General features: G+C 38.9%; 1 protein-coding gene across 2 annotated transcripts in view; it reads right to left on the bottom strand.

Moving 5' to 3' along the window:
* Positions 1 to 14,281, bottom strand: part of LOC135224599 (SWI/SNF-related matrix-associated actin-dependent regulator of chromatin subfamily A containing DEAD/H box 1 homolog) — a 221,348-nt gene that overhangs the window by 96,861 nt on the left and 110,206 nt on the right. For both annotated transcript variants that reach the window (XM_064263757.1, XM_064263758.1), the window contains one exon: positions 12,494 to 12,578. In XM_064263757.1, coding sequence (XP_064119827.1) covers positions 12,494 to 12,578 — 85 coding nt within the window. The remainder of the gene's footprint in view (positions 1 to 12,493; positions 12,579 to 14,281) is intronic.

The raw sequence follows: 14,281 nt of genomic DNA, 5'->3' as shown, positions 1-14,281 counted from the left end.
TATTTCAAAACTGATAAAAGCTACAACTATAGGTTGTTTTTGGTTGTATTCTACATGAAATTGTGCACATTTTCATATATAAAACTTTATGTAACGGCTAATTTAAAATGGTGCAAACATTACGACAATCTGACGAAAATATTTATGATTTTTTCGGAAGAGTTACAGCGCGGACGTAAGGAAAAAGTTTATTTCATAAATTCACCATAAATCGAAATATTGTGTTAGAGACTTCCAATTTGTTGAAAAATAAAGGTAAATGATTGAATATTACTAGAATGTAATAGTTTTAGCTTACAATTGCGTTTTTCAACCATTTCGGTAGAGTCAAAGTTGACCGAAGGTTGAAATTTTGGCACTTATCATTATTTATATGAAAATATTTCAAAACTGATAAAAGCTGCAACCATGGGTTGTTTTTAGATGTATTCTACATAAAATTGCGCACATTTTCATCTTTAAAACTTTATGTAACGGCAAATTTAAAATGGTGCAAACATTACGACAATCGGACGAAAGAATTTCTGATTTTTTTTCGGAAGAGTTACCGTGCAGACGTAACGAAAATTTTTTTTTTTCATAAATTCACCATAAATCGAAATATTGTGCTAGAGACTTCCATTTTGTTGCAAAATAAAGGTAAATTATTGAATATTACTAGAATATAATGTTTTAGCTAACAATTGTGTTTTTTTACCATTTCAGTCGAGTTAAAGTTGACCGAAGGTTGATATTTTGGCACTTATCGTTATTTATATGAAAATATTTCAAAACTGATAAAAGCTACAACCATGGGTTGTTTTTTGTTGTATTCTACATGAAATTGCGCACATTTCCATATATAAAACTTTATGTAATGGCTAATTTAAAATGGTGCAAACATTACGACAATCGGACGAAAAAATTTATGATTTTTTCGGAAGTTACCGCGCGGACGTAAGGAAATTCTTTTTTCATAAATTCACCATAAATCAAAATATTGTGCTAGAGACTTCCAATTTGTTGCAAAATGAAGGTAAATGATTGAATATTACTAGAATATAAGAGTTTTAGCTTACAATTGCGTTTTTCGACCATTTCGGTGGAGTCAAAGTTGACTGAAGGTTGAAATTTTGGCACTTATAGTTATTTATATTTAAATATTTCAAAACTGATCAAAGCTACAACCATGAGTTGTTTTTTGTTGTATTCTACATGAAATTGCGCACATTTTCATATATAATACTCCATGTAACGTCTAATTTAAAATGGTGCAAAAATTATGTCAAAGTGACAAAATAATTTCTGAGATGTGTCGCTGATACTGTTTAGTGCGATAAGAAAGAAATTTGCGCTTGCGCGCCTGCGTAACAATTGTAAACAAAACAATGCCTTGATCCATGAGCTCCCAGCATCCCCCAAGGCGCGTGATTCAAAAGTTTTCGCCTAGTAGGCCTATAACTTTTTTCCGCAAATTTTTTTAAAAACTTTTTTATATCGACGTACCATACGTCCAATCGGCACCCAACAGACAATTTATATAGACATTTAATACGTCCAATCGGCGTTAAAGGGTTAAAAAGAAAAAAAAAAAAATCTACGAAAACTGAAACGTACAAAATGAGAGGCGTATGAAAACCAAGGTTCTGCTAGTGTATTGAAAATTATTTTAATAAAATTGTTGTTTTACTGTATCTAATCATATTGCATGTATTATTGCTATATTACTGTACTGTTATTATTATGACCAGAGTGATCTGCCATTTGCATTCTGTTTACATTTACTTTCTTTAAATATCAGCTGATTTCATTTTACCGATATCATCACTGTCTTTAGTTGCCAAATGGAACTTAATTCAAAGATACGTTTCTGTCGTAAATTATCAAAGCTGAATTTAAAAATTGCAGCTACTTTATTTATAAACGTAGTAAATTAAATGAAGTACAGTTGGTCCCTTGTATTTGCGTTCTCCAGATTCGCGGATTTCTCTCTGAACCACATCTACCCAATTATTTGCAGGAAATGTACCTATTCGCGAGGTTTTCCAACAAAAATAATCACTAATTTGTATTTGATGTTATTTTCATGACTAAATACATTTTTATGATAAAAAATTATTTACTAATTTTCAAATATTATTATTGATTAATACTGTATTAGTAAGTTTACTAAGCTTAAATGATATCACATAATTCTCTATTAGTAAGTTTAATAAGCTTAAATTATATCACATAATATTCTCTCTCTCTCTCTCTCTGAGATATGTTTTTTGTATGATGAATAAATGATTTACTATTTTCAAATATAATTTTAATGTAAACAGCAATAATATCAATTCATTAAGCCTGGATAGGTGCGACGGAGTGTTTAAAACAACATGTCTTTTTCCCATAAATCATTGTCTATCTTGAATCTGGGTGTGATCGACCTGCAAGAGGCCAGCAGAACACACACTGCAATCAGGTCAGAACCTGCGTTCACCATGCCTTTGTCCTTCCCCCTTTTCTGAGAATTGCTTGGGTCGAGCTCAACCCCCACAAACCTAAATTTAACATGTGGGGGATCAAAAAGCAGTTATTAAGTAGTGATTTTCTGTCTATCACTGCTGATACTGGTAACATTTTGTATTGTTGGAAACTGGGTGGATGGTGTGTGTACCATATGCATGCCATTGGTTGTGGCTGAGATGCCTTATATTGCCATTTTGGTCCAATTTCTTTTGAATGCCAATTTCTCAGTTTTTGCATTTTTTGGCAGTTTTCATCAACAATGGCCAGCAGGCAATATTCTCTGGGCATGGATGTCATCAACTTACTTCAAATGAAATTAGAAAGTGATATTGATGATAACTTAAAGGTTGCTGACACCTCTATGGCAAAAATCTCGAGTGTGTTGAAGCAGATGACCTTGAAATGAGATGAGAGGGTGAGACAGGGGGAGGGAAATAGTGAGTTTGTGCCTTTTCTGGTGACAGCAGATTACATCAGCTTACGTCAATAAACCATTGACACACTGTTTGAAGAGAGAGAGAGAGAGAGAGAGAGAGAGAGAGAGAGAGAGAGAGAGAGAGAGAGAGAGAGAGAGAGAGAGAGAGAGAGAGAGAGACATTTCTGAGATTTATCTTATGACAAAGCTTTCTAACTGCAATAAAGGCTATACACCCTCATATATTATTGATTAAAAAAAGAGCAATACAGTAGGTTCACCATAGAAAATTCAATTTATAGCTTTGTTAGTGCAAGTCAGATAGTTCAGGTGGCAGATTTGGCAGTTGAAGCTGGTATGGATTGTGGCCATTTTGTTTACATACCCAAAAGGTGACTTGGCATATCTCTATATATTCTTGTTTTTTATAGAATTGGTGATACGTTGGTATATTTTCATGCATAAATATCATATTTTATAATAGTTACAATGATTTTTATAAGAAATTTTCATGTGAACCTAGGTCAAAAAATTACCGTTAGGTTTCTCCCCTGATATAACAGTAAATTACATTTTAGTGCAGATTTTTTTTACATAATTCCGTTCTAGGATAATATGAGTTTATTCTATTTAAAAATTAGCCACTTCCTATTTCATGGTATTAATGCTGTCTTCGCTGTTATTTTCCTCTTGAATTGGGGCATTTTCGTGCGGCGATATGGTGAAGTTTGCCATTACTGGTGTGTTCCTTCGCATGCAGGTCGGGAGCAAAAAGGCCTCCTGCGTCGTATTCATGGAGGGCTTTTGCTCCTGGACGAGTAACGCCTCCAGAAGGCGCAGACGGCGAGGATCAGGTGCCTCACTATTATCCTAGTGTTGCGGATAACACAGTCGCGGGAGATTGTCTCGGTGGGCGGTGAGGGCGTGATTCTTGATAGCCCCTTCTTGGGCGTGACAGGAGATTCTCTTCGCAAGACGCAGAGTAGTCATTCCAATGTATTTCCCAGAACATCCTCGGGTGGGGCAAAGATCCTCTGGGACTATGGTATCAGAACAGATAGGGCGATACGTGCAAATAGACCAGACGTGACGTTGATTGACAAAATCAAGAAGAAAGTATCACTCATTGATGTCGCAATACCATGGGACACCAGAGTTGAAGGGAAAGAAAGGGAAAAATAGATAAGTATCAAGACCTGAAAATAGAAATAAGAAGGATATGGGATATGCCAGTGGAAATCGTACCCATAATCAAAGGAACGCTAGGCACGATCCCAAGATCCCTGAAAAGGAATCTGGAAAAACTAGAGGCTGAAGTAGCTCCAGGACTCATGCAGAAGAGTGTGATCCTAGAAACAGCGCACACAGTAAGAAGAGTGATGGACTCCTAAGGAGGCAGGATGCAACCTGGAACCCCACACTATAAATACCACCCAGTCGCACTGGAGGACTGTGATAAACAAAAACAAAACACACAATAATAATAATAATATAATTACAAAATTTGTATGTGGTAGTATTTTAGAGAGATAAATATAACCTTTCCATTTCACTTACGTAAGGATAACTCCTCTCTCTTACTGAGATGAGAGAAATTTAATGGTAGATGTATGTGTTTACTAATATTTTCAAATAATAAAAATAATAATATAATTGTAATTTCAAATTAAAAATCTTCCCTTCGTCTTTCTCTGTATCTATTTCCCAACCTTCTCTCAACTCCAGAGATGCTTGGAGCTTGGGAAGCTGTCAAATATGTCAAGTAATGGGACAGGAGGGGATCAGTGCCATATAATGGTCAATGATTTTAATGGTTTTTATGCAATCTCTCTCTCTCTCTCTCTCTCTCTCTCTCTCTCTCTCTGAGATGAGATCGTTTTTATGGTACATGTGTGTAATAAGTTTATTATTAATAACATTTTCCAATAATAATACTATAATATGCATAATAATAATAATATAACTGTAATTACAAAATTCACATGTGAGTATTTTAAATACACAATAATCTTTCCATTTCACTCTTTTAAATACTGTAAGGACAAATCTCTCTCTCTCTCTCTCTCTCTCTCTCTCTCTCTCTCTCTCTCTCTCTCTCTCTCTCTCTCTCTGTTGCAAGTGTTAGAAGTACATATGTATGTTCATATATACAGTAGTACCTCGAGGTATGAAATTAATCCGTTCCGAGGCGCCCTTCGTATCATGAAGTTTTCGTATCTTGGACCACATTTTACATGTAAAATGGCTAATCCGTTCCAGGCCCTCCAAAAACACCCCAGTAAATTATATTTCCAGGCCTACAACACATGTTCTAGGGTTACGACACCGATCCGACGGAAGAAATATGACTCCAAAAAGGCAAAATACTGTACATACTTGAGTAATATTCAACTGCATGTAATGTTCAACCCCATTTTTACTGCATATATTAGGACTTTAGCATATGTCCCTTAGCAATAAGCCTAGCCTATGTTAGCGGTTGCTACTGTAGCCTAGTCTATGATTCTGACATCTAAACCTAAGAGCTAAAAGCTTAGAATATGCCAATAAAATGTATAAATAATCAGTATGTACTCATTTCAAATAATTATTAATAAATCATTAACTATAATACACACACACACACAAAAAAAAAAAAAAAAAAAAAACCTTCCAATCGATTGTTTACATTCAGCTCTTACCCGTCTTACCTCTTACGAGTACATGAACGAACTCCAAAGTAACAATCATTTTTCCTAGCACACAGTAAGCCATAAATTTTCATTAGTATCTCTCTTCAACTAATGAAACTACCAAACAGTATAATAACCATTCATTTCTATTCTTTATTCTATCTTTACGTAATGGAGATACCGAGTTACTGACATCTATAATGAAACATACGTATACGTATGTGGCAGCAAAAAATCTATTTGATGATTTATTTTATATTTTATGATATCTAATTCACAATTTTTTTATTAAATGTATTGCATGTACTCATTTCAAATAATTATTAAGTAACCATTAACTATAATAAACAAACAAAAAAAAAAGTTCCAAACTTCAGTTTACATCCAGCACTTACGAGTTATCGAACGATCGCCAAGCAATCACTTTACACAGTAAGCCATAAATTTTCATTATCTCTCTTCAACTACTGAAACTACCAAACAGTATAATAACCATTCATTTCTATTCTTTATTCTATCTTTACCTAATGTTTTTTTTTTTTATTAAATGTATTGCATGAATAAGTTTTTCAATTTACAGCATCCTTTTACCAATAGAATACTTAAAGCACAAGGGGTAGATGCTGACCAATAGGAGAGCAGGACCTTATGGGGTGACTAGCATCAGGAACCAATGGGAGAGCGGGAGGATGGTGGCGAGTTTACTCAGTTGGCGGCACGGGAGTTTCAAAATTGTTCTCGGTGGTGCGGGCAAATCTCGGGACTTTACAGCGACAACCTTTCGTATCTTGAAAACTTTTCGTATGTAGAGCTGTAAAATTTTTCGTATTTGCTTTCGTATCTCAAGTTTTTCGTAAGCTGAGCCTTTCGTATGTCGAGGTACCACTGTACCTTTAAGGGTACCAATATTTAAGAATACTTTGAAATTATATTAATACAATCTCTAAGATTAATACAGTAATATGATAATAATTTAAGGTAAATTTCTTCTCTCTCTCTCTCTCTCTCTCTCTCTCTCTCTCTCTCTCTCTCTCTCTCTCTCTCTCTCTCTCTCTCTCTCTCTCTCAGAAAAAGAACTGATAGACAGACAAACAGATACTTGTTCAGCCCTCTCTTTCTCTCTTCTCTGGAAAAGATATATGTTCATTTCAATCTTTTGATATCAAAGTTATTCTCTCTCTCTCTCTCTCTCTCTCTCTCTCTCTCTCTCTCTCTCTCTCTCTCTCTCTCTCTCTCTCTCTATTCAATGGTATATTTGATGTAGGATGATACTTTAAGTATACATTTGGTATTTGAACTTTCAAGAGGCAGATATAGGCATTTTTAGAGGGGAGTTCTAACTATATGTGGGTTCAAGCTATTCACGGGGGTGTCTGGTACCCGTCCCCCACGAATACGGGGGGGAACACTATGTATGTTTTAGACAGTTTCAGACGATGCTTTTGCATCCCAAACATGATGTCAACAATCAGCTGTCTCTAGATTCTTGTGTTTATGTCAGTACAGGTTTACAATGACTTCACCCGTAATTCTAAAACTTTGAATTTCTTAGTAGAGGAGTTACAAGGAGTTACATGGATTAAGATGTCTCAAAGACGTGTTAGTCCATCTGAGGAGGCATCGTGTGCTCACTTATCTCTAGGAATGCGTTTTACTGTTTATTTATAGTGTCCTAATGATTTTGTCTAGCTTTCTTTTAAACTCTTTCACACTTGCTGTTTACAACTTCTGGTGGCAGTTCATGCCATGTGTCAAATATCTTGTATGTAAAGAAGTTACCACAATGGGATGTGATGTATCTCTTCAGTTCTAGTTTCCATCCATTATTTCTTGTCTGGTTTTCGTTTAACATTAATAGGTTACTGTCTACTTTTGTTATGCCTTTCAATATTTCAATGTTTCTATTAGTTGTCCTCGCAATATCACAATTTGTCAAAAATTGTATTTTTCCTAACTATACAACCCTGACGTCCTTTAACAATAGGAAGGTAATCAGCGCCAAGTTGGACCGGTCGTAAGCTTAGAACAAGGGGTTCGATAGTTAACTGCTTGTCCGGTAGTCGGGAGTTCCGCTCAACAGAGAGGCGAAGATTCACTTTGCTTTAGTCCCAGGAAAACAGAGTGAGGGGTGGCATGAGTTGGGACTATGTGTACAGGACCTCAGGTTTGTATAGTTAGGAAAAATACAATTTTCAACAAATTGTGATTTGTTCCGATACGTAATACAAACCCTCAGTCCTTTAACAATAGGAAGACTCACTTATTGGTGGGTGGAATCTGAGTTTTATGAACAGACTGGTGTTCATCCCACCTTGGTTCCCTCCCTGGTCGTAAGAGCAGAGGGAGGGATCCTAGCCTCTGTCCAGCTGATCGGGGTGTGCACTGCAGGATCAGTGGCCAGACCTCTGGACCCAATTCATAATAGGGAGGCAAGCGGGCCTCTTATGAATAGCAAGGAAGAACTAGTTCCTACTTCAAGAGCCAAATAGTCATGGGTTTGTCTCTTGTTGGCATGCACTCTCCCCCCTTGTTAGGAGAGTGGTGGATAACTGCTCCTATCCCTAGTGAAAAGGATGGGCTGGAGCTTGGTCGCGTAGCTTATCTGCATCTGCCTCCTTTCCAGCGTAGTGATGACCGCGGCCCTCTGCCCACAGGTAGAGGAGAGAAAAGAGGAGGGAAGAGAAGCCAGTCACACACTCTTTCACTCGTCCATTCATGCAGTCACATAAGGATGCGATGCTGTTCTGTCCGCTCGGGAGCTGGGTAAGCTACAAACCTGTTGAGCAGCCACCACGGGTCCCAAGGAAAAGGTGTCCAAGGACCTGTGGGCAATATCCCAAAGGTGGAAGGAGGTAAAGGTGGTCTGGTTGGCCCAAACCCCTGCCTTCAGAACCTGCGCCACAGAGAAGTTCTTGCTGAACGCAAGGGTTGGACCAATACCTCTGACTTCGTGAGCTCTCGGACGAAGGGTACAAGTGTCGTCACTACCATCAGCTTCGTACGCTCTCCTGATCACCTCACAAAGCCAGAAAGAAAGTGTGTTCTTGGATACCTCTTCCTTGGTAACCCTGGTGCTAATGAAGAGGCGTCGACACTCAGGCCTGAGGTGCCGAGTTCTCTTCAGATAGCGCCATAGCGCCATCACAGGACAAAGCAGCATCTCATCCGCATCGTTATCGGTGAAGTCCTTCAGGGAGGGGATCATGGATGACTCGAACTGGTCGTCAGGGACCGAAGAGTTCTGAGTCTTCGCCACGAAGTCCGGGACGAAATCAAGCGACACAGATCCCCATCCCCTCGAATGCTTTACATCGAAGGAAAGATCATGAAGTTCCCCTACTCTCTTCGCCGATGCCAGGGCCAGCAGGAAGAGGGTCTTGAGGGTCAGATCACTGTCTGATGACTCTCGGAGTGGCTATAAGGGTCTGCGAGTCAAACTCCTAAGGACGAGAGTCACATCCCACCTCGGGGGCCTGAGTTCCCTGGGTGGGCAAGACCTCTCGAAGCTCTTCATAAGGAGGGAGATCTCAAAGGAGGAGGAGATATCCACTCCCCGCAGTTCAAGGACTAAAGCCAAGGCAGCTCTGTATCCTTTAACTGCAGAGACGGAGAGAAGCTTCTCTCGGCGAAGGAAAACGAGGAAATCCGCTATCTGCTGAAGAGTGGCTCTGAGAGGAGAGAGACCCTGTCCACGACACCAACCACAGAAGACAGCCCACTTCCCCTGGTACACAGCTGCAGAGGACTGTCTGAGGTATCCAGCCATCTCTGTTGCTGCTCAGCGAGAAAAGCCTCTTGCTCGCAGGAGATGGTGGATAACAGCCAGCCGTGAAGAGACAGGGATCAAACCGAGCGGTGGTACCGTTCCACATGTGGTTGGCACAGGAGGTTGTGCATGGGGGGAAGCTCTCTTGGTGCTTCGGCAAGCAGAGCCACCAGGTCCGGGTACCAAACGGCCTGGGGCCATTTGGGTGCCACCAGAATCATCCGAAGATTCGTGGTGACCAGCACCCTGCTGATCACCTTGCGAATCGGACAGAATGGGGGAAAGGCATAGATGAAGAGAGTTGTCCCACAGATGTTGAAGAGCATCCTCTGCACCTGCCCATGGGTCCGGCACAACAGAGTAGAAAACCTGGAGTTTTCTGTTGACTGGACGCCCCCACAGGTTGAAGAGCCTTTCCGCCACATCTGGGTGAAGGGACCACTTGGTCCCTATCACCTGATCCTGATGGCTGAGCTTGTCTGCCACTACGTTCCTCTTCCCTGGAATGTAGCGAGCTGACAGCTCCAGTGAGTGAGCCACGGCCCACTCATGCACCTGCAGCGTCAACCGGTGTAGCAGAAGGGATACTAGGGCCCCCCTGCTTGTTGACATAAGCCACTACCGTGGTGTTGTCGCTCATCAACACCACTGAGTGTCCCATCAAATGTTCCTGGAACTCTTGGAGAGCAAGAAACGCTGCCTTGAGCTCCAGGACGTTGATGTGAAGGTGCTTGTCGTGATAATCCCACACACCCACAGCCAGCAACTCCTCCAGGTGTGCGTCCCAACCCTCGTTCAACGCATCTGAAAACAGCAACATCTCCGGGGGGGAAGCGCGAAGAGGCACTCCTCTTACGAGGTTCCTGTTGTCCAGCCACCAGGCTAGGTCCTGCCTCACCCCCTCCATGAGAGACACGGGAAAGTAAGGCGGATCTCTTACTTGTGACCAACTCTCCTTTAGCCTCCACTGAAGAGACCGCAGGTGAAGACGCCGGTGAGGGACTAACTTCTCGAGAGACGACAGGTGACCGATCACGATCTGCCATTGCTGAGCTGGCCGTTCCCGTAGAGACAGGAACCGTCTGCCTGCCTCCCTGAACCTGCTGATCCGCGAGTCTGCGGGGAAGACTCGCCCTGCTACCGTATCGATCAGCATGCCCAGGTACTTCATCCTCTGCTTGGGCTCGAGATCTGACTTCTCAAAGTTTACCATGATCCCGAGATCACGGCAGAACTCGAGGAATCGATCTCTGTCCTGTAGCAACTGCAAGCGGGAGCTCGCCAGGACCAGCCAATTGTCGAGATACCTCAGAAGACGTATCCCGACCAAATGGGCCCAAGCCGACACAAGAGTGAACACTTGTGTGAACACCTGTGGGGCGGTTGAAAGACCGAAACAAAGTGCCCTGAACTGGTACACCGTCCCGTTGAGGATGAAGCGAAATTACTTCCTGGAGGACTGGTGGATGGGTATCTGGAAATACACATCCTTCAGGTCCAATGAAAGCATGAAGTCGTCTCCCTGATGGACTCTAGCACTGAGCGTGTTGTTTCCATCGTGAACCAAGCTTGGCGAACGAATTGGCTCGAGGGGGAGAGATCTATCACCGGGCGCCAGAGAGAGTTGCTCAGTTAGGTTGTTACACTGACAGATATCCATTAGCAAAAGTCGAATAATAGTTGTGTATTGAGAATAATGATCTTTTTAATAAAAATGTTTTTTACAGTATTTAATCATATTATAGTTGTATTATAATATGAATAGAGCAATACAGATGCCATTTGCATTCTGGTTTTTACACACTTAAAATAATCAACTGATTTCATTTTACCGATATCATTACCGACTTAGGTGCTAAATGGAACTTAAATTCAGAGATATGTTTCTTTTATAAATTATCAAAGCTGGGTTTAAACTTCAACTACTTTATTTATAAACTCAACAAATTAAATTAAGTATGCGTGTGTTTTTGCCAGTTTCAGACATACTTTCACTTCCAAAACATTTTTGCAGTCTGGTCATTATTTGTAGTTCCCAGTCATGCTTCATTTACGAGCTTTGTTGTTTACTAAAGGCCAATATTTCCTTGGCAGTACTTTATTATCAAACGAAAGTATATTGTGATATCGATAGTTCCCGTTATCCATAATATCGGGATTCGTTCCAATTTTAAAGGAATACATTCATGGGGTTCTATTTCCAACAGGTATTACTCCACTGATAGTGATCAGAGGCTTTGAGCATTTCCTTTGATGTTTACCATATAGTTTTCCTAAGGGAATACAAAATTTTTTTTAATAATGGTAAGCTTTGCAAAATATTTTAAAATCTTGAAGATGCAAATTTTACACATTTTTGGTATGATAATTCTAATAATTATTATTTTTATTTCTAATAATTATTTTTTATTTATATGCCAACTAACTTTCATCAGCTGACCAAGTTATGTAATTTAATAAATTAGGGTCATCTTACTCAGCAAAACCTCTAAACCTACAATTTTCCGTAAAAAATGAGGGGTCGTCTTAAACGGAGAGTCGCCTTATACGCTGGCATATATGGTAGATTATAATGATGATACATAAATTTAACTAGTCCTTTGAATCATATTTATAATATCATGGGGTTGCCAGAAAGAATCATCCTTGAATGAGGGTACAGATTATATCTTCATTAAAAAAATTACTTTAAAAAATTACAACATGGTAAACTAAAGACAATGTAATTAGATTGCTTCTAGAAGTGAGCATTCACACAGATTTGTTTTCATAAGTCACATAAAAAGGCTTAACCTGCAATTTTGCTTTTGTGTTTACTACATACTGTGTGTGTGTGTGTGTGTGTTAAAGTAAAAGTTCCCACAAACAGTACAAAATGTCTTTGCAACACATTTCACCCCCAGAAAGTCACTGCTTTCAGTCTTTATTTTATATATGCATTCTCTCTGGTCCCTCACTTGGCTACCGAACCTCTTAAAAGGTATAAACTTCCAAATTTCACCACTCACTTAAGAACCAGTTTCTTGAACAATCCCTATAAGTCTCAAATAAAATTTGTAGATTCACAAAATCTTTAAGATAATCCATGCACCTTTAAGATAATCCATCCACATGAATTAAATATACTATAATTTTCTACATAAGACTTACCTGTCATAAACCTTGGCACTACCAAAATTGTATTCATCCTCTTCCTCTTCAACATCCTGAGCTTCACTTTTCATAGCAGCTTTGGCTGTAAAAAAGTAAGTAAAACACACTTAGCAATACTCCAAAAAGACATCTATAATTTAAATATATGTATCAGTTAATAATACATAGGAACATTCAAAAACCCTAAATAATGGTAACAAGACTTACACCAACAAAAAACTGGAAACATTTACATAATACTGTACAAACACCACCAGAATTACTCAAGACAGCTTGATATATTAAACACACCATAAACTTCAGCTTAAGCTTATCAATTAACAAAAAAATAGACAAACTAAAGAAAAGAAAAGAAAAAAAAGAAGTTTTATTACATACAAAATTTTTCTCCGCACTCAAATGGCAATCAGTTGCCCCTAACATAACAAATTTTTAAGTCTTAAAAATAATAGTAAAGCTGTAATTGCATAAATGGACATTTGCACCTTAAGCCCATCAGTTGGTAGTAACTACACAACTCATTCAGTCACATACATTAGATTTGACACAGCAAATATAATAAGAAAATAAGGGGATGAGAACTTGGACCTTTGGTATATGATTGTTGGATTTGCATGAAAAATGTTTTATGATATAAACAATTACTATGTTAATAAAAACAATAAATATTGAGCCTGAATTGCTATTTGGGTGAGAAGCTGAGCTGAGGAAGATTGCAGTTTTCGCTTTTGATAACAAGAGAGAGAGAGTAGTTATGGAACCAAGGGTCCAAACATCCATGAGGGATACTAGTAATCAAACACCCATAGTAATGTGGTAATTTGTACTGTAGTTTCTTATACAACAGGTGCAAAGATCAACTAACCATTCCAACTATGTCTCTTGATAATGGAGATGGTCAGAAAGAAACCATAGCTTGACCTGGCATGATTTCCTGCCCTTTTGCATATCTCAAAGGTGACATCATATCCACACACCTGAATTCATAATACACCACTCTCAATATTCCTTCTGAATGCCAGGTTAGTTGAGTAGCTTCCCTCTCTTCAAAATTGTATGCATAAGCTGGTAGGATGACCTGCTTCAGCTAGTACAAAAGTGTAATAAGAAATATGCTTCCTTTCCTAATAATGTGTGGGGAAAAAAAAAAAAGCCTGAAAATCTCACCCCTTAAGTGCCTAATGTCAATCACATGTTGATGGGTTCTCACAGGGTCAAGAAGTTCTTCTGCATTGTTAGATGCTGTGCTGTGGTATGGTAACAAGTCCTGCCAGTCTGGGTCTTGGCAATAAGGCCAAGAGCAAATGGCAAACCAACCCATGGAGACCATTACCACGGTAATTAAAGTTTAAATACCCAGATGGCCAACAAATCCGTAAATCTTGACTGTGCATAGCTTCTTCTAAGTTTATAGGAATGAAGCAAGCAGTCATTTTGGGAAAAAGAGGTCCTGAAAGGATAAAAGATCCTCCCATATCAACAATGTACAAATTTACCCACAATGCATGGCAGCAGTAACCAATTACATTACAAAAATTGTCATTGTTATGCTGTTCCTCGATTATCTCTAAACATGAAAAAAGCAGTCAGAATCTGTATGGAAGCTGTAGAAGTGCAGCAGCTTCAAGAGCATTTTCCATTCAAATGTACAAATACAAAATTCATGTCAATAATTTATATATTGAACTAGGATTTTGAAATAACTCCTATACAAATTTGCCTAAGAAATGATCATTTTTCAACTAAAAAGTCCTCCTAATCATTTTTATTGGTAGAAGATGAAAT

The sequence above is a fragment of the Macrobrachium nipponense genome, chromosome 12 (genome assembly GCF_015104395.2).
Source record: "Macrobrachium nipponense isolate FS-2020 chromosome 12, ASM1510439v2, whole genome shotgun sequence".
Taxonomy (NCBI): Eukaryota; Metazoa; Arthropoda; class Malacostraca; order Decapoda; family Palaemonidae; genus Macrobrachium; species Macrobrachium nipponense.
The sequence above is the reverse complement of the archived record's forward strand: the minus strand, read 5'-3'. Positions and strand labels throughout refer to the sequence as shown.